The sequence below is a fragment of the Epinephelus lanceolatus genome, chromosome 4 (genome assembly GCF_041903045.1).
Source record: "Epinephelus lanceolatus isolate andai-2023 chromosome 4, ASM4190304v1, whole genome shotgun sequence".
Taxonomy (NCBI): domain Eukaryota; kingdom Metazoa; phylum Chordata; class Actinopteri; order Perciformes; family Serranidae; genus Epinephelus; species Epinephelus lanceolatus.
Window position 1 is genome coordinate 44,917,180 of NC_135737.1, and position 26,077 is coordinate 44,943,256.

A 26,077-nucleotide genomic window follows, 5' to 3' on the forward strand; every position below is an offset into this window, starting at 1 on the left:
GGAGGGTGCGATGGTTCTGCCTAAAATGACAGCTGACAGCAGCAGAGGAGAGAGCAGGTTTCAAATTTGACTGGAGCATCCTGATTGGCTGATAGAGATCATGGAGAAGTTTGATAAGATAACTATAAGTTCACTTGATTGGAGGAAGCAGTGGGAGAGTTGTGAATGGATGAAGCAAAGAAAAAGTCTTCATGATTGAACTTGATTGACCTGAGCTTCATTTTTATGCGTATGGATCAGTTAATGGTGCCAAAATGTAGCCTGGCAGAAATGCTTACAGTTGGCACTTGTTCAGATTGTGTGTGTGTGTGTGTGTGTGTGTGTGTGTGTTTGCAGCAGGTGGACCAGATGCTGAAGGACCTGACTGCCAGTGAGAAAGGGAATCTTAAGGTACAACACACAGACACTGATTTAGACGTCAATTTTAGCTTCTTATTTTTTTAATGAAACTTAACTCAGTGCACAAGTCAATATGTTTAAACCTGCACTAACAGATGTGAACACCTGGGGGCAGCAGAAACAAGCTCATAAATTTGATCAGGCAAATTTGTCAGTGAACAGCTGCATACACTGCCTGGCCAAAAAAAAAGTCGCCACCTGGATTTAACTAAGCAAATAGGTACGAGCCTCCTATTGGATAATTACTGCATGGGCGATTATCTTTCAGCTGGCAACAAGTTATTTAACCCCAACTGGTGCAATGAGTTGCTTCTCATTTCCTAAACAACCATGTCGAAAGACACATCCAGTGGTCGTGGAAAAGATGTTAGTCTGTTTGAGAAGGGTCAAATCATTGGCATGCATCAAGCAGAGAAAACATCTAAGGAGATTGCAGAAACTACTAAAATTGGGTTAAGAACTGTCCAACGCATTATTAAAAACTGGAAGGATAGTGGGGACCCATTGTCTTCGAGGAAGACAATGGGTCAATGATCGTGATCGGCGATCACTTAAACGTTTGGTGAGATCAAATCGAAGAAAAACAACAGTAGAACTCAGGGCTATGTTTAATAGTGAAAGTAAGAGCATTTCCACACGCACAATGCGAAGGGAACTCAAGGGATTGGGACTGAACAGCTGTGTAGCCTTAAGAAAACCACTAATCAGTGAGGCTAACCGGAAAAAAAGGCTTCAATTTGCTAGGGAGCATAAAGATTGGACTCTGGAGCAATGGAAGAAGGTCATGTGGTCTGATGAGTCCAGATTTACCCTGTTCCAGAGTGATGGGCGCATCAGGGTAAGAAGAGAGGCAGATGAAGTGATGCACCCATCATGCCTAGTGCCTACTGTACAAGCCTGTGGGGGCAGTGTTATGATCTGGGGTTGCTGCAGTTGGTCAGGTCCAGGTTCAGCAACAGTATGTGCTCAAAGAATGAGGTCAGCTGACTACCTGAATATACTGAATGACCAGGTTATTCCATCAATGGATTTTTTCTTCCCTGATGGCATATTCCAAGATGACAATGCCAGGATTCATCGGGCTCAAATTGTGAAAGACTGGTTCAGGGAGCATGAGACATCATTTTCACACATGGATTGGCCACCACAGAGTCCAGACCTTAACCCCATTGAGAATCTTTGGGATGTGCTGGAGAAGGCTTTGCGCAGCGGTCAGACTCTACCATCATCAATGCAAGATCTTGGTGAAAAATTAATGCAACACTGGATGGAAATAAATCTTGTGACATTGCAGAAGCTTATCGAAACAATGCCACAGCGAATGCGTGCCGTAATCAAAGCTAAAGGTGGTCCAACGAAATATTAGAGTGTATGACCTTTTTTTTTGGTGGTGACTTTTTTTTTGGCCAGGCAGTGTATTTACACATCCAGCTGCTACAGAGAGACGTTCATTTAGGAAAGTGCAGCTTTGTTACTGTCACATATACTCTGATTGTTGATGATGATTTGAAGCACAGATCTTATGCTCTCAAGCTGCTTTAAAGGGACAGTTCACCCAAATCAAAATACATATTTTCCCTCTCACCTGTAGTGCTGTTTATCAATCTTGATAGTTTCAGTGTGAGTTGCAGAGTGTTGGAGATATCAGCTGTAGAGATGTCTGCCTTCTGTCTAATATAATGGAACTAGATGAAACTCAGCTTGTGTTGCTCAAAGTCCCCAAAAAGTACATTTGAAAAACTCAGCAAAAATATCTCTGTCTAGAAATCAAATAGAAGATGATCCACAGACCTTGTTGTGAGCGGTTTCATATAGGAACTATTTTCTTTCTTGACTTTTATCTTCACAGGGTTCGCACGGTTTTTAAAACGTATTTAAAGTGCATGTTAGTGAGGTCTGAACTTTAGTGCAAAGAACACTCAGTTGTCTGAACCACTGGAGAGTGGTTTTTGAAGGACAGTTTATTTTATTCCTATGAAACATTGTCAGAATTGTTCACTCAAACGTTATTCTAGTAAAATAGGAAAGCTTCTAATATTTACTATTAATTACTAACAGTGCAACAGAGTGTAGCTTTTACACACCTTTAGTCCTGATAGGCAAGAAATCACGGACGACACTGACAGGTTTATATTTCCTATTTTACAAATGGCCAAAAACATTCATTCAACCTCAGCACATCTGATTGAGCGCACTTACAAATGAATAAACGTGTCCTCACAGTGAGCTGTAACATCACCTGTCTGTGCTGTAGGTTAGTGAGCTGGAGGCCTTGCAGGGTGTCTCTTGTCCTGCAGGGGGCGCTGTCAGTCAAACCCTTGAAAACATCCTGGCCTCTCAGACCCTGCAGCAGGAGCTGAGCACCCTCAAGACACACAGGTCAGAGCTGGATCACAAACACTGCATGACACAGTTTGACTCTCAGCACTGAGCGTGAATAATGGCAGTTTAAAATCATACATGCATGTGCAGAATGTGCACATCTGGATATTAAGCTGTGTAGTTCATGATGTTACGTGTTGCTCTCCTGTGTACCAGGGTGCAGGCTCAGAGAGAAATCAGAAAACACCAAGCAGAGGTGGAGAAACTCCAGCGACTCCTGACGTCTACTCACGCCAAGAACAACAGAGCTGTAAGGACGCAGCATTTCTTTAACACATGCAGACGTTTTTAATATTTGTAGATTAAGTTTTATTTTATCATCATTCATGTCAGGAGATGACTGTAATAAAAGAAGACACAACCAGCACCAGGGGTCAGACATTATCTCACAGCTTGAGCCAAAGAACAACTTTTAATACTACACAGTGATTAAAAATTAACAAGTGTGACGAGAAAAGAGGGAGCGCTGGTCAAAATATTTTAAACCACGATGAGACTCTCATGTTCTTGATGTTCGTGGAAGGTCATCAGGATAAATAACTAGTGTATCTATTTAGTGACAGGCCAGGAGGGCTTGATTAAATTCAACTAATTTGATGTTTGTCTGGATTGCTGCTCTTCAAGTCTGCAGTTAAAATGGGGTTCCTACAGTGATGGGAAACTGGGAAAAGTCATGGAATTTCATACAGTCTCATTTTCCAGGCCTGGAAAATGAATGAAATAAATTAGCCAAAGACATTAACAGTTTTAGAAAACTCGTGGAATTTTGTTTGTAATGAAATTAATTGTTACAGTAATCTTCCAGGGATAGCCTTTCATATAATGTAACATAACGACAGATTTATTTTCTGTGAGTAAGCCGTTGACATAACGTAGCTCTGATATGTGTCAGCTGAGGGCTGCATGACATATAAAATCAGTATCGATATTGCGATGGGCAATAGTCACATCGAAGGACGTGCAATGTCAAGTAAGGCAAATTAACTCAACTTATTTGATGCTTGATACAAATGGAAAACTTGCACAGTTCTCATTCTCCATGACTTATACCGGCCAAGCCTTCTGCTTTCAGACGTTACGTGTATATGTGACGTAGTGTGGTGGTGTTTGTGCGAAGTGAGAGAGTGAGAGACACAGTGAAGTGTACGCTTTTCTTTTTATTATGAGTCCCTGAAAAGTCATGGCAAAGTTCTGAAGTTCTGTCCATGAAACAGCACTGTAGTTCCTATCAGACTATAAATGCATGCTGTAATGGCAACTGAACTAATAACTGATGTTAAGACTGGAAAGAGTTGATCTTCAAGATGGGTTATACACCAAAAATAGAAATCATACTCTTTTAAATCCACCTTAAACCCTTTGAAACGTCAAACTTCCTTCAAAAACATGAAAAGAAGAAAAGTAGCAATGAAAGCAGAAATTACTTAAAAAAATTAAAAACAAGAAAATTTGTAAAAAAAAAAAAAAAATTGTTCTGAAAAGTGCTTAAAATGTAAAAGAAAATTCTGCAACATGATCTTAAAATTTAATAATTATTATTAATAATATAATTACTATAAAAATGAAAAATTCCTTAGATTTTTCTCTTTTTTTCCCTCGTCGTTTTTAAACTTTTTGTGTCTTTTCAGATTGCTCATTGCCCTTTTCCCATGTTTTTGAACGAAATCACACCAATCTCTGTGTGTGAATTGGGAATCCTTGGCCAACCAGGATTTTTATATATGGTATTGTCAAGCCATCCATCCAAAAACATCTTCTTGTCGAAGGTGCAGTGTTGGAGTGAAACTTGATACCTGGGGGGCTGGAGGAGGGTCATGGGGCAGCGGACTGGACATACCACTTGTCAATCAGGTAAAAGGGGCGGTATGTTTTCTGAGACGTTTGCTCTCACACAAACTGTGCTTGGCCCGGCATAAAACACAATCTGGATTGATTAAATTATTTTTGGAAATATCTAATTTTCTATTTTAGAAAACAGTATTTTAGAACAGTGGTAATAGTCTGGAAACATAAATATTTTTCCATACTTTATTTTTCATTTTCCATACTTTTTAATACCTGGAAATTAATCAAATTTATTTCCATACTTTACCATACTTGCGTAGGAACCCTGCAATCATCTCAGGGTTCAAAGGTTCAAGTACTTGCGAAATGTGTCTGAAAGCAGCACAAGAAAAGTGATGTTGCTCCAGGTTTCAAAGGGTCAGTGAAGGTTGTTGCTAAGTTTACCATCATGACTCAACTACATGTCTCTCAGCTGCAGTCAGGGGCGACTAAGCTGGAGACACAGTTGGTGCAGCTGTGCAGTTATACCAGAGGAAACTAGATATAGCATGATTTTAGCGCCTTTTATGTGTTGGTGTGATAGAAAGGGAGGAGCAGGAAAATTCACAGAGCAGCAACAAAAACTAATGTGATTATTTTGCTCCACCCACTGAGATATCACTTTATATTATTTGTTTCTGTAGTGCTGTGTCTCCAAGACTTGATTCATGACTGGGCAAAAGGGGCCCCAAACCCTCAGTGGCCCTTGAGGCCAGAGGATCACCATTTGTTTAAATGACAAAAGCAAAACCTCAACTGAAACGACAGGCCTTAAAAGAACAGTTAGAGATTTGGGGAGATACACTCATTAGGTGTGGTGCCAGGAGTTAGAGGAGGCGATCATTACCACTCTGCTGTCTGTGCGGTGTGCCAGACTTCTTCTTGGCCGGACTCAGTAACTTCCTGGAGTCTCTGCTGGTTGCCTGGAAGATAAGATTCCAGTCCTGCACCCGGCCAAGAAATAATCCGGCCAATAAGCCCTTGTAAAATCACAACATGTTGTCTTTATGCTTCATCTTTTCTACGGATCAGACAAACTAGACGTGGCGTGGCATTAGTGAGCTGTAGAGATGCTTTGGACAGAGACAGGCTAGCTGTTTCCTCTTCATGCTAAGCTAAGTGCAGCAGCTGCTGGCTGTAGCTTCATATGTCCTTTAAGAGAGAAAGAAGAGTCGCTCTGATTATCTAACTCTGGGCAAGAAAGAGAATAAACTATAGAAACAGAAAGGACATTGGACTGTTTCCTGGGTCATTTGACTTGTGCAAAAGAAAATGGCGATTGTTGTTTGCTGTTACGGTGACAGCATGTCAGTTTACGGTCTTATATTTTAGCAGAAAAGTACAACTGTACAGCAATCCAAGTTTCTCTCTTTCACCGAACTAAGACTATCATTAGCTTTAATTAGCCCTGTTAGCTCATCATAAAACACACTTCATTCAAACTCACCAAAACTGTCAACAGCTCTGGTTTGGTTGAAATAAATCCTTAATTCATCGAATCAATATCAGTATCCTCATACAGTGTTGCATATGATATCATACGAACTGGTGCCCCACGAAGGACATTGCATACTCCACCTATTTACGCACTTAACGTAAAGTTGTGGAGGTCAGGTTTAGGCATGAAAAGTGACTGAAAAACATGATGACAGAGTACTTTAAATGTCTCAAAGTTGACATGGTCTCAAACAGCACAATGTGATTTCTCCTGTGCTTCTTTCAAAATTTCTCTGTTTCTTCAGAGCTGAGCTAGTTTTCAAAAATGAAGCTAAACAATGTCGCCATGCAAATGAGTAAACTTGCCAATAGACTAGAATATTAGCGAGCTAGCTTGCTAAGTAGGTAGGCTATGCTAACGAGTAAACTGTTCACTAACAAAGAGGAAGGATAATAACATTTTCGCTGTTTTCCCTCCTTTTTCCATCTTGAACCTGGATAGATTTGATTAGGTTTATCCAGAACCATCATCATCACGCTGATTCTGGAAATTTGTTGACATCAACATATCATTGATATCCCTGGATCCAACAAATTATGCAGGATAGAGATGATGATGATGATGATGATGATGGTCCTGGATCAACACAAGAACTGCAATCTTGCAAAAAATTGTTTTGAATAGGGTATCAAAAAGGAGGGAAATGTGTCCTCAACAGATCTTTGCAACCCCAAAATGAATATTATTCTTAGCTTACTTGTTAGCATAGCCTACATAGTTAGCAAGCTAACTTGCTAATTTTCTTCTCTGTTGGCAAGTTTATTTGTTAGCATAGCCTACATAGTTAGCAAGCGAACTCGCTAATGTTCTTCTCTATTGGCAAGTTTACTTGTTAGCGTAGCCTACATAGTTAGCAAGCGAACTCGCTAATGTTCTTCTCTATTGGCAAGCTTACTTGTTAGCGTAGCCTACATAGTTAGCAAGCGAACTCGCTAATGTTCTTCTCAATTGGCAAGCTTACTTGTTAGCGTAGCCTACATAGTTAGCAAGCGAACTCGCTAATGTTCTTCTCTATTGGCAAGCTTACTTGTTAGCGTAGCCTACATAGTTAGCAAGCTAACTCGCTAATGTTCTTCTCTATTGGCAAGCTTACTTGTTAGCATAGCCTACATAGTTAGCAAGCTTACTTGTTAGCATTGTCCACCCAGTTATCAAGCTAACGTGCTAATACTCTAGGCTACTGGCAAGCTTACTCGTCAGCATAGCCTACCTAGATTGCAAGATAATATTCTAGGCTAACGGCAAGTCTACTTGTTAGCATAGCTCACTATTTAGCAAGCTAACTCACTAACCTTGCAGTAGCTTAAGGTTTTTCTTCAGTAATACTGAGGATTTTATTCTACATTAAAGTCCATTTGGTATATGGAAATTAGCCTGCTACAACAGTTGCAGTGGTAACGGTAAACATATGGCCACTGCTCTGACCATCTTGCTGTGTCCATTTTACCCTCATTCTTTTTCAGTGGAGTAAACCTATCTGCCAAAATGCTGACCTGTTCCTTTAAGGCAGGTCCAGCATTATGTTGAGGCCCTCAACAAAATCTAGTTTGGTTGATACTGCGCTAACATGGCTCATATTTCTAAATGCCTTTCTGCTGAATTAAATTACAACAAATTTAGGAGAGTTTTATATTCTGAATCCTGGGCTCCAGGCAAAATATAATGAAGGTGCCATGTACAGCCGCTGTGTGCCTGATGGGAACTCAGAGTTGACAGGGTACAAGCTCAGTGCACAAAGATGGGAGCAGCAAGTGGCCAGCTCATTTTTGCCTAACCCTAGTGGGTAAATCTATTTATGTTTACAAAATGTTTGTGTAATTAAACCTGTGTATACTGTGTGTGTGTGTGTGTGTGTGCTCGAACCCTCCAGCTGGAGTCCTTGCAGAAGGCCTCAGATTCAGCCAAAGTGGACAACAAGAGGCTGGCCCAGAGTTTGGAGCAGGCTGTGTTGACCAACAGCAGTTTACGCAGCAAACTGGAGCAGACCAGAGACCAGTACCAGGCCGCCATCACACTGAGGTGACTTGATGTGTGTGGGTGAACATGTACGTGTGAACACTACATCTTAAACAGCATGTATGCATGATGCATGTCACCATAAATTGCAGAGACGAGGAGCTACGCGAGGCTCGGACACAGATTAGTCATTTGTCTGAGGAGCTGGGAGCTTTGAAGCAACAAACAAGGGGAGATTATGAATCTTCCATGAAGACACTGCATCGAGAAATCTCAGAGGTACCAAATGGCAGGAATTTTTCATTCTGTTGTATTGATTTTTTATTTCAAGAGAAGAATTACTGTGATTTCAGCTATAAATCCTGCACAGGTAAGAGATATTCCTCAGTAAATGATGACATCTTGTGAAGTCTCTGATTAAACAGTGTCCCTGCCTCAGACTGCTGCTGAAAGACTTCTAAATAAGACTTGAGAGTAAAAGTTGGAAGCTGCCAAAAACAATTCTGAGCTGCAGAGAGATTTACCAAAGTGTGTAGATATGTAAATATGTATGGATATGCATAATCCTTATTAAAAATCTTTACCTCTGACTGTGCTGTTTTCGTTTGATGCAGTGTACCGAACAGTCGACGCTGCCAGGCCTCACCACAAGACTCTTTGTTTACATCATCTGCACTTTCTCAAAATTAATTAGCTTCTGATTCATCAGCAAACAATGAATGATGCAACTTGGGCCTCAGGTTTATCTTTTTACCATGTTCCTGTGAATTCCCTGTTTCTCACTCAGCTGAAACACACAGTTAAGGCCTCAGCAGCCGGGTCAGGTGACCTCTCCAAGGCCAATCAGGAGCTCCACCAGCGGGTGTCTGAGCTGGAGCGGCTGGTGTCCAAACAGAAAGCTTGTATCAGAGAACACAGGAGTCGACTGAGGCAGCAACACAAGAGCAGAGATTTGCAGGACAACTGTCAGGAAGATGAGGTAATGTTACGTCACCCTGCACACAGTGACAAAAAAGACATTTGAGATGCAGGAAGTGATATTGATTTGCATTTTTCCTTCATTTATTCATTAACTACTGTTGAGTTATGAAACACAACTGATGATATCACCTGAAATGATCCCTTTATTGAGCCTATCTTGTTAAATTTTAGAAGAATCTAAAGGTTGAGTCTATTTCTGCTCAGATATCTTGTATCTTCTGGCTTTTAAGTGAATGTTTTCATAGTATTGAGCTGTACAGATATTTATTCTGCTGTATCAACAGAGGTTTGAAGAGAGAACCAGGAATCTGCACGAGGAAGAGCAGGCTGACCACAAGCCTCAGGAGGTCAGGATGGACTCTCAGCAGGTTAATGTCTATGGTTTATAAATATTGTTTAGTTAACATAGGGTTGATCTCTAAAAGCACTTCCAGCTAAATGTTTGGATATGATCGAGATACATACATTTTAAAACTATAAATTAAAATCATCATTGCTACCAAGCTTTAAACTTCACATTCACTGTAAACAGACATTAGTTGAGATTCTCAGAGTGTAATATCTGCAGCTGTTATTAAGTTGCTTGACTCCAGCTAAAGAGGTTATTAAAACAGGATTAGTCCACAGAGCTGTATGGAGACAACTCCTGTGGTAGACAAACAGATCTGCCTCCTGGTCAAAGCTGTAGATAGAATTGGAATTTTCAGAGTTCAGACTTCAGTGAACTGCAGCTGACCTGAGTACATGAAGACGCCAGTTCACTGACTTGTGATTTTGTTATCACATGATTATGCAGATTTGTATGAGAGGCCCCTTTGAGACCTAATTCATACTTGGTTTTACAAGTAACAATATAATCTCAAACATACACCACTACACACCTCCATGTACAATCATACTTTCTTTTATTCACTATCATACACACATATAATCACACTTTGTTTTGTTAACCATCACACACACATACACACAGCACTGTTCTCTCTTGCACATACTTGTACACACATTGTTTGCTTGCATGACAGCCTGTGTAACAGAGCATGATAATATACGTATGTAAGAAGTGGAACTGTCCCTTCCTGTTTTAAACATGCAATAGTCCAACCTATAGGAGTGGGTGATACGGCCCTAAAATAATGTCACGATATGTCATGGTATTTTTATGATAATGAGATTCTTAAGGATATGAAAAAGCAGAAAAATCTATTTTATTATTGTAAGAAAACATAACCGACGACATACTATACTATGACTTTTTTTTGTTAACATTTTGGACGACATACTATACTTTGACTTTTTTCCATCATTTTCGACGACATACTATACTATGACTTTTTTTTGTTAACATTTTGGATGACATACTATACTATGACTTTTTTTCATCATTTTGGACGACATACTATACTATGACCTTTTTTTTTAACATTTTTGACGACATACTATACTATGACTTTTTTTCATGATTTCGGACGACATACTATACTATGACCTTTTTTTTTAACATTTTTGACGACATACTATACTATGACTTTTTTTCATGATTTCGGACGACATACTATACTATGACCTTTTTTTTAACATTTTGGACGACATACTATACTATGACTTTTTTTAACATTTTGGACGACATACTATACTATGACTTTTTTCATGATTTTGGACGACATACTATACTATGACTTTTTTTAACATTTTGGATGACATACTATACTATGACTTTTTTTCATGATTTCGGACGACATACTATACTATGACTTTTTTTTTACATTTTGGACGACATACTATACTATGATTTTTTTTTTAACATTTTGGACGACAAACTATACTATGACTTTTTTTCATGATTTCGGACGACATACTATACTATGACCTTTTTTTTAACATTTTGGATGACATACTATACTATGAGTTTTTTTTTTAACATTTTGGACGACATACTATACTATGACTTTTTTTTCAGGTTTTTGGACGACATACTATACTGTGACTTTTTTTTTAACATTTTTGACGACATCCTATACTATGATTTTTTTTTTAACATTTTGGACGACATACTATACTATGACTTTTTTTTTAACATTTTTGACGACATCCTATACTATGATTTTTTTTTTAACATTTTGGACGACATACTATACTATGACATTTTTTTAACATTTTGGATGACATACTATACTATGACTTTTTTTCATGATTTCGGACGACATACTATACTATGACCTTTTTTTTAACATTTTGGATGACATACTATACTATGAGTTTTTTTTTTAACATTTTGGACGACATACTATACTATGACTTTTTTTTCAGGTTTTTGGACGACATACTATACTGTGACTTTTTTTCATGATTTTGGACGACATACTATACTATGACCTTTTTTTTTTTACATTTTGGACGACATACTATACTATGACTTTTTTTTCATGATTTTGGACGACATGCTATACTGTTATATTTTTTCAGGTTTTTGGACGACATGCTATACTATGACTTTTTTTCATGATTTTGGACGACATACTATATTATGACGTTTTTTCATCATTTTGGACGACATACTATACTATGACTTTTTTTCAGGTTTTTGGACGACATGCTATATTATGACGTTTTTTCATCATTTTGGACGACATACTATACTATGACTTTTTTTCAGGTTTTTGGACGACATACTATACTATGACTTTTTTTCATCATTTTTGACGACATGCTATACTATTATGTTTTTTCAGGTTTTTGGACGACATGCTATACTATGACTTTTTTTCATGATTTTGGACAACATGTTATATTATTATGTTTTTTCAGGTTTTTGGACGACATACTATACTATGACTTTTTTTCAGGTTTTTGGACGACATACTATATTATGACGTTTTTTCATCATTTTGGACAACATACTATACTATGACTTTTTTTCAGGTTTTTGGACGACATACTATATTATGACGTTTTTTCATCATTTTGGACGACATACTATACTATGACTTTTTTTCAGGTTTTTGGACGACATACTATACTATGACTTTTTTTCATCATTTTTGACGACATACTATACTATTATGTTTTTTCAGGTTTTTGGACGTCATGCTATACTATGACTTTTTTTCATGATTTTGGACATGTTATACTATTATGTTTTTTCAGGTTTTTGGACGACATACCATACTATGACTTTTTTTTCAGGTTTTTGGACGACATACTATATTATGACGTTTTTTCATCATTTTGGACGACATACTATACTATGACTTTTTTTCAGGTTTTTGGACGACATACTATACTATGACTTTTTTTCAGGTTTTTGGACGACATACTATATTATGACGTTTTTTCATCATTTTGGACGACATACTATACTATGACTTTTTTTCAGGTTTTTGGACGACATACTATATTATGACGTTTTTTCATCATTTTGGACGACATACTATACTATGACTTTTTTCAGGTTTTTGGACGACATGCTATACTATGACTTTTTTTCATCATTTTTGACGACATGCTATACTGTTATGTTTTTTCAGGTTTTTGGACGACATGCTATACTATGACTTTTTTTCATGATTTTGGACGACATACTATATTATGACGTTTTTTCATCATTTTGGACGACATACTATACTATGACTTTTTTTCATGATTTTGGACGACATACTATATTATGACGTTTTTTCATCATTTTGGACATACTATGCTATGACTTTTTTTCAGGTTTTTGGACGACATACTATACTATGACTTTTTTTCATGATTTTGGACAACATGTTATACTATTATGTTTTTTCAGGTTTTTGGACGACATACTATATTATGACGTTTTTTCATCATTTTGGACGACATACTATACTATGACTTTTTTTCAGGTTTTTGGACGACATGCTATACTATGACTTTTTTTCATCATTTTTGACGACATGCTATACTATGACTTTTTTTCATCATTTTTGACGACATGCTATACTGTTATGTTTTTTCAGGTTTTTGGACGACATGCTATACTATGACTTTTTTTCATGATTTTGGACGACATACTATATTATGACGTTTTTTCATCATTTTGGACGACATACTATACTATGACTTTTTTTCATGATTTTGGACGACACTATATTATGACTTTTTTTCATCATTTTGGACGACATACTATGCTATGACTTTTTTTCAGGTTTTTGGACGACATACTATACTATGACTTTTTTTCATGATTTTGGACAACATGTTATACTATTATGTTTTTTCAGGTTTTTGGACGACATACTATATTATGACGTTTTTTCATCATTTTGGACAACATACTATACTATGACTTTTTTCAGGTTTTTGGATGATATACTATACTATGACTTTTTTTCATCATTTTTGACGACATGTTATACTATTATGTTTTTTCAGGTTTTTGGACGACATGCTATACTATGACTTTTTTTCATGATTTTGGACAACATGTTATACTATTATGTTTTTTCATCATTTTGGACGACATACTATACTATGACTTTTTTTCAGGTTTTTGTACGACATGCTATATTATGACGTTTTTTCATGATTTTGGACGACATACAATATTATGGCCTTTTTTTATGATTTTGGACAACATACTATACTATGACCTTTTTTTTAACATTTTGGACGACATGCTATACTGTTATGTTTCTTCAGGTTTTTGGACGACATACTATACTATGCCGTTTTTTCATGATTTTGGATGACATACAATATTATGACTTTTTTTCATGATTTTGGACAACATGCTATACTATTATGTTTTTTCAGGTTTGTGGACGACATACTATACCATGACTTTTTTTCAGGTTTTTGGACAACATACTATATTATGACGTTTTTTCATCATTTTGGACGACATACTATACTATGACTTTTTTTCAGGTTTTTGGACGACATACTATACTATGACTTTTTTTCATCATTTTTGACGACATACTATACTGTTATGTTTTTTCAGGTTTTTGGATGTCATGCTATACTATGACGTTTTTTCATTATTTTGGACGACATACAATACTATGACTTTTTCATGATTTTGGACATGTTATACTATGACTTTTTTTCAGGTTTTTGTACGACATGCTATATTATGACGTTTTTTCATGATTTTGGACGACATACAATATTATGGCCTTTTTTTATGATTTTGGACAACATATTATACTATGACCTTTTTTTTTAACATTTTGGACGACATGCTATACTATGACTTTTTTCATGATTTCGGACGACATACTATACTATGACCTTTTTTTTTAACATTTTGGACGACATACTATACTATGACTTTTTTTTTAACATTTTGGATGACATACTATACTATGACTTTTTTTCATGATTTCGGACGACATACTATACTATGACCTTTTTTTTAACATTTTGGACGACATACTATACTATGACTTTTTTTTTTTTACATTTTTGACGACATACTATACTATGATTTTTTTTTTTAACATTTTGGACGACATACTATACTATGACTTTTTTTCTAACATTTTGGACGACATACTATACTATGACTTTTTTTTTTAACATTTTGGACGACATACTATACTATGACTTTTTGTTTTAACATTTTGGACAACATACTATACTATGACTTTTTGTTTTTTAACATTTTTGACGACATACTATACTATGATTTTTTTTTTAACATTTTGGATGACATACTATACTATGATTTTTTTTTTAACATTTTGGATGACATACTATACTATGACTTTTTTTCATGATTTTGGACGACATACTATACTATGACTTTTTTTCATCATTTCGGACGACATACTATACTATGACCTTTTTTTTAACATTTTGGATGACATACTATACTATGAATTTTTTTTTAACATTTTGGACGACATGCTATACTATGACCTTTTTTTTAACATTTTGGATGACATACTATACTATGACCTTTTTTTTAACATTTTGGACGACATACTATACTATGACTTTTTTTCAGGTTTTTATACGACATGCTATATTATGACGTTTTTTCATGATTTTGGACGACATACAATATTATGGCCTTTTTTTATGATTTTGGACAACATACTATACTATGACGTTTTTTCAATTTTTAACGATATACTTTACTGTACTATGATTTTTTTTTCATCATTTTGGACGACATGCTATACTATGACCTTTTTTTTTAACATTTTGGACGACATACTATACTATGACTTTTTTTCATGATTTTGGACGACATGCTGTACTGTTGTTTTTTCAGGTTTTTGGACGACATACTATACTATGACTTTTTTTCATGATTTTGGACGACATGCTGTACTGTTATGTTTTTTCAGGTTTTTGGACGACATATGATACTATGACTTTTTATCATGATTTTGGACAACTTGCTGTACTATGACGTTTTTTCAGGTTTTTGGACGACACACTATACTATGACCTTTTTTTTTAACATTTGGACGACATGCTATACTGTTATGTTTTTTCAGGTTTGTGGACGACATACTATATCAATCAATTTTAATTTTATTTATAAAGCCCAATATCACAAATCACAATTTGCCTCACAGGGCTTTACAGCATACGACATCCCTCTGTCCTTATGACCCTCGCAGCGGATAAGGAAAAACTCCCCCAAAAAAAACCCTTTAACAGGGAAAAAAACAGTAGAAACCTCAGGAAGAGCAACTGAGGAGGGATCCCTCTTCCAGGACGGACAGACGTGCAATAGATGTCGTACAGAACAGATCAGCATAATAAATTAACAGTAATCCGTATGACACAATGAGACAGAGAGAGAGACAGAGACAGAGAGAGAGATGCAGGTAATGACAGTAGCTTACAACAACATTATTGAAAGTAATAATATTATAGTTATAATTCTGGCTACTGTGGTACAATATGTTGAAAGTATGTATTAATATCTGGCAGTATACATGTGTGACAATAGTCATATGTGTATGATAACAGTAGAAGTATGACTAATGGCTAATGATGGCAGCAGCAGCAGGAGGCATCTGGCAGGACCACAGCAACAGCAGGAGGCATCTGGCAGGACCACAGCAGCAGCACAACCACACACGTCACGCTGTCCAGGCACCGCTGCGATATGAGTTAACCTGAGAGACAGTGGAGCACAAAGGCTCCGGATGATGAAAAAAATACTATGACGTTTTTTCAGGTTTTTGGACGACACACTATACTATGACCTTTTTTTTTAACATTTTGGACGACATGCTATACTATGACTTTTTTTCATCATTTTGGACAACATGCTATACTATTATGTTTTTTCAGGTTTTTGGACGATATACTATACTATGACGTTTTTCTTTTCATGCTTTTGTACGACATACTATACTATGACTTTTTCAGGTTTTTTGACGACATACTATACTATGACTTTTTTTCATCATTTTTGACGACATACTATACTATGACTTTTTTTCATAATTTTGGACGACATACTATACTATGACTTTTTTTCAGGTTTTTTGTCGACATACTATACTGTGACTTTTTTCAGGTTTTTTGATAGATTTGTTGCTAGAGTTGTTGCACACAGAACTTTTTGATGACTGTAGTAGTCTCTCCATGTTTCTCCTGTTTGTAGAAGAGCATCAAACTAGCTGGTAGCCCATCTCACACCGCTGTAGTAATCCTATACTGCCCTCGTGCGGTTAGGAGCTGAATTGCATGTCAAATAAAGGGGGGAAATAAGACGGCGAATAGTAATAGTTGCATTAAAAAATCGATTTTTCAAAATAAATTCATAAATATTCAAAAATTCGAAAATTGTGACCCATCCCTACTATACTATGACTTTTTTTTTGACGACATACTATACTATGACTTTTCTTTCATCATTTTGGACGACATACTATACTGTGACTTTTTTCACAGTGGAGAGATTGAATGTCAGTGGAAGCCTGAGGTGATAGCTCAGGCTGATATGTTGCTGCTTGGAGATCTTATGGTTGAGAGTTAAATCCTTATCCAGGGCAGGTGAAATATAAAGGCCAACGCCTAAATGAAAAGGTTAAATGCGCCGGGAGAAAACGTCTCAAGTCTCAGGAGACTAATGCACTGTTATGACTTGAGACAATGGAAAAATAGAAATCTAAAAATTTCAACAAACAATGCAGGCATGTGAGTGAAGGTTCAAAGTATCACGCATCAGAAAACACAAAATATATTGACGGGATGATTTACCAGAGCACTGTAATGTTAATATGGATCCATGTGTGGCAGGGTACATCCTGGATACGTGGCAGTCTATCACAGGGCTAAATAAAGTAGCAATTGTCTTTTCTTTTTTTTTTTAATTTATTTTTTTAAATCACTACAGGCATCTAGATGAAAACCACACACTGCTGAGGCAGAGAATAGTCTTTGATGCATTGATGGTTTTACTCAGACCATCATATACTTGCAGTGCCTCAATGACAACAGGGTATCAAGTGTATTCAAATGGTTTTCTCCTGGTGTGCAGAGTCTTGGCCTCCCACGGGCATTTTCCACAGTTTTAACAATTCATGCCATAAATGGTAATCTTCCTGTAAAACAAAATATGACATGCTAACATAAGCTAGTACCAACCACTAATATCACAATATCCATCCATCCATCAATCAGTCTGCCACAGAGCTAATTAGTTAGTTAGCTCATTAATCTAATTCATTCATTTATTCATCTTTCATCCTCCTGATCTAATGCTGAGGGAGGTGTGTATGTGTAGATCTGCTAACCTCTGAACCCGCCCACTTGTAACACAGGGTGGCTGCAGGTCCTTAAAACGTCTTTAAATGTCTTAAAAACACATTCACTGATAAAAGGCATTAAAGTATTAAATTGTCTTAAATTCAAATTGAACGGGTCTTAAATTGTTTTCGTCACATCACCGATATTATATTTGGTGTTGGTGCTATAGCTAACATAATTTTGACAGGAGGGAGACACTTTGACGGGTACCAGACTTCAACAACAACTGTATGTGTGCAATGCGTTTACTTGGAAAGAGTATATTTTCACTTTTGATGTGTATTTCTATCGCAAGTTGGTATTTAAAACGTCTTAAATGTAACTTGTTGACACTTGTACACACCAGTATAATCAAATGTGAAGGATTTGATTTTAATTCCTCTTGTAACTGTGCACTGATCAAATATTCTATTTCACTGGGGAATACATCACAGTACAGAAGTTAAATACGCTTTAATTCTCATTTTACTAGGACTTAATGTATTTTGCAAGAAAACACTGTGACCATGGCATGGAGCCACCAGCAGGGGTGTCAGAGAGTCTGTGGTGAGCATCAACGTCAGTGCGAGTTGTCTTTGTGTTTCTGACAAGTGTTCGCTCTTAATGGTCTGGTAGCAGCTGTCCCCAACTGTCTTTGTGCCCACGTCCTCATCAGAAGAGTCCACAGAGTCCTGCCTGGGTTAGTCCTGCCTGAGTCAGCGTGAGTTGGCACCGCCACAACTGCACTGGCTACTTTGGTGCCCTGTGGTGGCATGAGGGGTGAAAAGTAATACTGCATCCTTTTGGCCCTGGTCTTCTGTGGCCAGTCCCTCGGGGTATAAGGGGTGGCTGCAGAGGAGGCAGAGGTGAGGCATTGGAGGATCCAGATCTCAAGGTGGGAACATGCTGAAGCTGAGCCCTTCCACTGGAGTGATCTGAAGGCTGCCCTCTGAACTGCCTGTGGCCAAGAAGGAGTCGGCACACAGAGGAAGGAGGTGCTGAAAGAAAGTAAAAGGAAGCAAGTGGTCTTTAGAAAGCAAAAGATTATTCATGGTTTGCACCGACTGGAATCCTGAAATATCAGGATTAATAATAATTTAGCTAAACTTTCTTAACAATGATAAACCAGGTTTGAAGTTAATCCCATCTCTGTTGCAGGATTTAAATTAAATTCTGGGTCAGTAAAATTCAGTTAAATAAAAATAAAGTATGCTTTATACTGCCAATAAGATTGATCAAGATGTAAGTTACTCGCCTTGAAGCCGGAGTAGACAGTGGGCAAATCCCATAATAAACTCTGAGCATACTTTGATTCAAGTGGACTGAAAAAAATAGACTTCTGAACCTCTCTGTGGCTGTTTTTAGGCTTTACAGACTCCAGCCTGTGATGCACATGCACATCACTTCAGGGAAAGCCTGATTCAATAACAGAGAATCCTGCAGATAAAGTTGCTGTTCCGGCATTGACAACAACTGCCTACACTGCACAGCAACTCAAAAAGGGAAGATGGACTGATCAAAAATACATGGGACACGAGTGCGACGTCAGCCGTGTCTATTGTCCAAGATTCCTTTGAGTGTTTCTTATAACCTATAAAGCTATAAAGGATTTTTAAAAATAAATACTGAATATGGGGAAATTATGAATATGTTTGAGGTAATTTGAGCTGACTCTCCTTTTAATTTTCTCCAGAACTGTTCAGTAAAATCTCATGAAACTTGACATGGATATAGTGGAGGTCACCAAGAACAAGAATCCATTGAAAGATTCATATAACCTATGAAGATCTGATATGAGGACATTATGAATATTATAATGTAATTTGAGCAGAATTTCCTTAAAAATTTCTCAGAAACTGAACTAGAATCCAGTGAAACATTTATAACCTATGAAGCAATTCTTTTGATGAGAAGTCAAAGATCATATATGATGATTTTTGAATTTTGAGCTCCCTTAAAAACAGAGAGTAAAGTAGAATCACTCCTCATGTTTTAATCATTTCATTTCATACCATGTGGAAAAGAATGAAGTTTCTACTCAGTATATCAAATTGGACAATTGGGGAGAAGTCATTGCTGAAAACATGTCTGTCTTCGTCCTTTTTGCTCTAACCACCCGTGCCGGTGTTACTGTACTGCTGGTGGCTACGATTAAACTAACATTATTTAGTGGTGGCTAGATTGTAATAATTCTATTGTGGATTCTGTTTCAGTTGCATCAGCCTGTTTGAGGATGTGGATTTAAAATAATTTTAAAAGCACTTATGCAACAGAGAGCTGCTGGTGAAAGGAGCTGCATTTGTTTGTGGTCAGACTTCTTTACTGCTCCAGGGTGAAACTGTGGCTAACTCTGGAGTTAACCACCATCACTGTAAATTTGACACTATAATGTCTCCTAACATTTTCACTGTCCATTTATATTACTGACTAAAGTAACAGCTAACATTTAGTGTTAATGCTAATGTGTTAGCTTAGAAGCATCAGTTAATGTAAATAGAACATAAAACGTTGGCTTAAATAAATGATCAGATCTGCGGCTAAATAAATATGATTCAACCTTATTCAATTAACTCACCTCTTCCTCAACCTAAAATCCACCGAAGTCGCATCACATTCAGGCCAGTTTTGGACGAAGTGCCACCAGCGCCTCCTGATATACCTTGTCAGTCTTCCCCGGATCTGCAGCAGCCTTCCAACTGCATCTTTGGGTGGTGCCAGAGAAGATGAGCTTCATGTCTGAATGCTGCAGGTGAAGGTGGTGCAGGTCTTCCTAAATTGCTGTGATAAGGTTGACACTTGAGACATCTTCCAGGTCATTCCTGTCACAGTGGATGAGGAGGACATCTGGCTCATATGGACTGAATGAGGAAGGGGAAAAGGCTCTTGAGTTTGAGTTTATTTATTTAAATACATATTAATGAACATATACATGTAAATATGCAAGATTATAGCCGACGGCTAATTTCCATCTTTAGTCCCTTCTGCAGGTTGATGTCAACAACATAAGATAATAAAATCAATAAAACAACAGTAACAACAAGTAGAACAGTTAGCCTTCATGGCCAGTATGAGCAGGAGGAGTAATTACAGAGAGAGAAAACATGTCCTTGAAAACACAATAGGACAGAAAATAAAAAAGAGAAGCAAGAACAATGAAACAGTATAGTGGATCATGAAACCTACAGGCCAAGGGTCAGGGGACCATACGTATTTCACTAGTGTTAAATGCTAAAATTAGATATGAAAGGGCTGATTAAAGTGCAGAGTGCTTAAGTGTTAAAGTGTTAGGTGCGTAATTATATTGCAGATTGCCCGATTGCACAGTAAATATAAAGTGCTATTTTAAATGCACAATACTCAATACATATTACATTAATTAAATACCAGCAATGGCAATTATATGATACTGGGAGTACCCATTTTTAGGAATATAAAGTGCGTCTTGCCTTGCACGTAGCCCTAATACCTAAAAAGTAAATAAAGATATAATAAATAGTGAAAATGTTAATGGGGAAGAGGGAGTAGTAGTAATGACAATAAAGCAGTAATGTTTATGTATGTACTCAGTAGAAATTGCGGATGGTACCCCAACAATTAGCTAACATTAAACAAATATACAAGTTTAGGCACGGTTGTGGCAACAGTGTTGTTCTTCCAATAGCCAAGCTTTAAGATGTTTGGTAAAAGAGGTCAGAGTCGGGAGTTCACGTATTGTGTTTGGTATTGAATTCCAGGTGTGAGAAGCACGAACAGAGAAAGTGGCTTGACTAAAGGCACTCTTTCTAAAAGGAACTACACGGTCACCTCTAGAACCAGCTCTTGTTGATCTGTTTGAGTTTTTTTTTTTTTTTCACAAATTCTTGTAATGGAGGAGGTGCTTTGCCATGGAAGATTTTGTAAATCAAGATAGCGTCGGTGTGTTTAACAGTGTTGTCCCAGCTTAAGCGCTCATGTTTTTTTAATATCTGACAGTGATGGTACGTTTTTGGTTTTTTATCCAATACTTTCAGAGCTTGTTTATAAACTGTTTCAATCGGCTTTAGTGTCGTCTTACAGGCCGATGCCCAACTTGTTACACAATAGGACATGTGTGACATGATCATAGTATCAAAATACAATTTTGCTGACTCAAGAGTTAGATTGTTTCTAATAAACCTAAAGTTAGACAAGGTAAACTTAATTCTATTCACAGTGTTTTTTTTTCGTTTAAAAAAGTTGTGAGTCAGGAGTGATTCCTAAGTATTTAAACTCTTGTACCACCTCAATTGGTTTACCTTGCACAGAAACGTTGGGATCACTGTCAGTATTTGCTCTTTTTGAGAAGTACATACACACAGTCTTGGATATGTTCAAGTATAGTTGGGATGTCTCAAGCCAGTTATCACATTTGTCATAGCATCTGTCAGTTCTTGTGCAGCGTGTTTTTTATCCTTTGCATGGACATACAGAACAGCATCATCGGCATACATTTGGCAGGTGACATTCGAAGGACAACAACTTGACAGATCATTTATAAACAAACTGAAAAGCAGTGGACCTAGCACTGACCCCTGCGGTACCCCGAGATTGTTGTTACGTGATGTTGACTTCATGTTCTGTATCCTAACACACTGTGATCTTGCAGATACAGTACAGGCCAAAAGTTTGGACACACCTTCTCATTCAATGCGTTTTCTTTATTTTATAAGCTTTATAAGCTCATGGAGAGAATGCCAAGAGTGTGCAAAGCAGTAATCAGAGCAAAGGGTGGCTATTTTGAAGAAACTAGAATATAAAACATGTTTTCAGTTATTTCACCTTTTTTTGTTAAGTACATAACTCCACATGTGTTCATTCATAGTTTTGATGCCTTCAGTGAGAATCTACAATGTAAATAGTCATGAAAATAAAGAAAACGCATTGAATGAGAAGGTGTGTCCAAACTTTTGGCCTGTACTGTATGTATGATTCAATCCAATTCAGAGTACTTGGGGAAAAGTTAAAACTAGACAGTTTGGTCAACAGTATCTGGTTAATGGTGTCAAATGCTGTTCTGAGATCGATGAAAACAGCACCAATGACACCGCCTGCATCCAGCTTTGATTTTATGTTTTCCAGAAAGAAGCAAACTGCCGCCTCAGTAGAATGATGTTTTCTAAAGCCAAATTGCATCCTGTTCAAGGTATATGGACTGTTGTTAAGATGATCTACAATTTGCTCCGCTACTATTTTTTCCATGACTTTGGAAACTGCTGGAAGTATGCTTATCGGTCTGTAGTTGCTGGTTATTGCAGGATTACCTGACTTAAAGACTGGTATAATGACAAAGCACTTCCAGGGTTCAGGGAAGGAACTTTAGTTTATGGATTTATTTATAATAGTAGTTAAGGGTGCTATGAAAGATTCTTTGTGATATTTTAGAAATGTTACATCCATACAAAATGCATCTTTGGCTTTAGAGCTTTTGAGGCCACACACAGCTTTATCAACTTGTGACTGCGACACTACGCACAGATTAAGAAAGGGTTTGTCGGCGTTCAGTGGCATTGGTGGGTGGTATTCTATCTGGGGGCAGTTGCTTTGAGTCAGTTCTTTAACTGAGTCTATAAAGTAATCATTCAAAGTTGTTGCAATGTCCCTTGGATCATGGATGACTTTCTCCTCTAGCTGTAGCTCCCTAATTTCTCTGTACACTATACTATTTCCCGTCAGTTTTTTAATATTTGTCCAGATCTCTTTAGCATTTCCTCTTGCAGTACTAATTATATTAATAAAAAAATTTGCTTTTGCAAATCGAATTTCCTTTACCACTTTATTTCTAAGAGAAGTAAATGTCTGTCTATCATTCACCCTTTTCGTTTTAAGTGATATTTTAAGAGCATGACCTCGTTTTTTCAGTAATGTCCGTATGGTTTCATTCAACCACGGGAGGTGATTCTTTTTTGATGGTTTTGCTTTAATTTTTCTAGTAAATGCAGACACTGTGTCTTGGATAACAGTCATGAATACATTACAGTTGTCACTAACATGATTATGGGTGAGATAATTATCCCAGTTGATATTGTTTAGCGCCTGTGTCAAGTTTGGAATCTCCCTCCTCGGTACTCTCATCTGCTCTGATACTGTTTTCTTAGTACAAGAAAATCTATTTTTAGATAGCTTTCTTGAGAACAGAAGGAAGTTATGGTCTGACAGACCTGTGATCATATTGAACGTCTTTTGAATTCTCTCACACTTATTGGAAAAGACAAGATCTATGCATGTTCCAGAGGAAGTAGTTAGTCTAGTAGGACCTTTGATTAATTGAGTAAAGTTAAAATTAGTTAATATTGATTTTAACCGTCTCCGATTCGATTTGTCAAGCCAGTTAATATTTAAATCTCCAAGCAAGAGGCTGATGGAGGTCTATACATCCCAATCAGCGTTATCAACATTTGTGGAGAGAGAGCTATTTTAAAACTGATACATTCAAGGTTGTGTACACAGACCCATTCTATCTGTTGGCACTTTAAGTGTTCCCTTATATAAAATATTAACCCTCCACCCCGATTTCCAACCCGGTCTTTCCTAAAGATACTGTAGCCTGGTACATGCAGTCCAGCCATCGGTGAATTTATATTTAGCCAGGTCTCAGACAAACATAAAAAGTCCAGGTTTGAGTTACTTAATAGATGATGAATTTGGTCACACTTGGGCAGAATGCTTCTAATATTTAAATGTCCACCAAGTAGACCTCTTGACTTATATTGTGGGTCCCAGATTACCTTGGCTTGGTTAAGGGTGCTGTATAGATTTGCAGATCGTTGTTTTTTGAACACAGGGTTTCTGGGGCATAACCCACTCCTGGACTCACCCACCGCTACACTGCTGGTAAAGTCTGAAAGAGCTGCTGGCAGTAGTGGTGGTCCCGCCGGCAGCGATGTCAGTCCAGCCAGTGGTGGTGGCGGTCCAGCTAGCTGAGGTGGAGGCCCAGGCAGCAGAAGTGGAGGCTCAGGCAGCAGAGGTGGAGGCCCAGGCAGCAGAGGTGGAGGTCCAGCTAGCTGAGGTGGAGGTCCAGCTAGCAGAGGTGGAGGCCCAGGCAGCAGAGGTGGAGGTCCAGCTAGCTGAGGTGGAGGTCCAGCTAGCAGAGGTGGAGGCCAAGGCAGCAGAGGTGGAGGTCCAGCTAGCTGAGGTGGAAGCCCAGGCAGCAGAGGTGGAGGTCCAGCTAGCTGAGGTGGAGGCCCAGGCAGCAGAGGTGGAGGTCCAGCTAGCTGAGGTGGAGGCCCAGGCAGCAGAGGTGGAGGTCCAGCTAGCTGAGGTGGAGGTCCAGCTAGCTGAGGTGGAGGTCCAGCTAGCTGAGATGGAAGCCCAGACAGCAGAGGTGGAGGTCCAGCTAGCTGAGGTGGAGGCCCAGGCAGCAGAGGTGGAGGTCCAGCTAGCTGAGGTGGAGGCCCGGGCAGCAGAGGTGGAGGTCCAGCTAGCTGAGGTGGAGGTCCAGCTAGCAGAGATGGAGGCCCAGGCAGCAGAGGTGGAGGTTCAGCTAGCTGAGGTGGAGGCCCAGGCAGCAGAGGTGGAGGCCCAGGCAGCAGAGGTGGAGGTCCAGCTAGCTGAGGTGGAGGTCCAGCTAGCAGAGGTGGAGGCCCAGGCAGCAGAGGTGAAGGTCCAGCTAGCAGAGGTGAAGGCCCAGGCAGCAGAGGTGGAGGTCCAGCTAGCTGAGGTGGAGGTCCAGCTAGCAGAGGTGGAGGCCCAGGCAGCAGAGGTGGAGGTCCAGCTAGCAGAGGTGGAGGCCCAGGCAGCAGAGGTGGAGGTCCAGCTAGCTGAGATGGAAGCCCAGACAGCAGAGGTGGAGGTCCAGCTAGCTGAGGTGGAGGCCCAGGCAGCAGAGGTGGAGGTCCAGCTAGCTGAGGTGGAGGCCCGGGCAGCAGAGGTGGAGGTCCAGCTAGCTGAGGTGGAGGTCCAGCTAGCAGAGATGGAGGCCCAGGCAGCAGAGGTGGAGGTCCAGCTAGCTGAGGTGGAGGCCCAGGCAGCAGAGGTGGAGGTCCAGCTAGCTGAGGTGGAGGTCCAGCTAGCAGAGGTGGAGGCCCAGGCAGCAGAGGTGAAGGTCCAGCTAGCAGAGGTGAAGGCCCAGGCAGCAGAGGTGGAGGTCCAGCTAGCTGAGGTGGAGGCCCAGGCAGCAGAGGTGGAGGTCCAGCTAGCTGAGGTGGAGGTCCAGCTAGCAGAGGTGGTGGCCCAGGCAGCAGAGGTGAAGGTCCAGCTAGCAGAGGTGAAGGCCCAGGCAGCAGAGGTGGAGGTCCAGCTAGCTGAGGTGGAGGCCCAGGCAGCAGAGGTGGAGGTCCAGCTAGCTGAGGTGGAGGT

The 26,077-nt window shown here is 38.7% G+C and overlaps 1 protein-coding gene across 1 annotated transcript in view; it reads left to right on the forward strand.

Annotated features, from left to right (window-relative positions):
* Positions 1 to 26,077, forward strand: part of ccdc150 (coiled-coil domain containing 150) — a 49,154-nt gene that overhangs the window by 16,112 nt on the left and 6,965 nt on the right. The window contains exons 12-18 of the mRNA XM_033631503.2: positions 337 to 390; positions 2,654 to 2,778; positions 2,938 to 3,031; positions 7,974 to 8,122; positions 8,212 to 8,338; positions 8,847 to 9,038; positions 9,325 to 9,408. Coding sequence (XP_033487394.2) covers positions 337 to 390; positions 2,654 to 2,778; positions 2,938 to 3,031; positions 7,974 to 8,122; positions 8,212 to 8,338; positions 8,847 to 9,038; positions 9,325 to 9,408 — 825 coding nt within the window. The remainder of the gene's footprint in view (positions 1 to 336; positions 391 to 2,653; positions 2,779 to 2,937; positions 3,032 to 7,973; positions 8,123 to 8,211; positions 8,339 to 8,846; positions 9,039 to 9,324; positions 9,409 to 26,077) is intronic.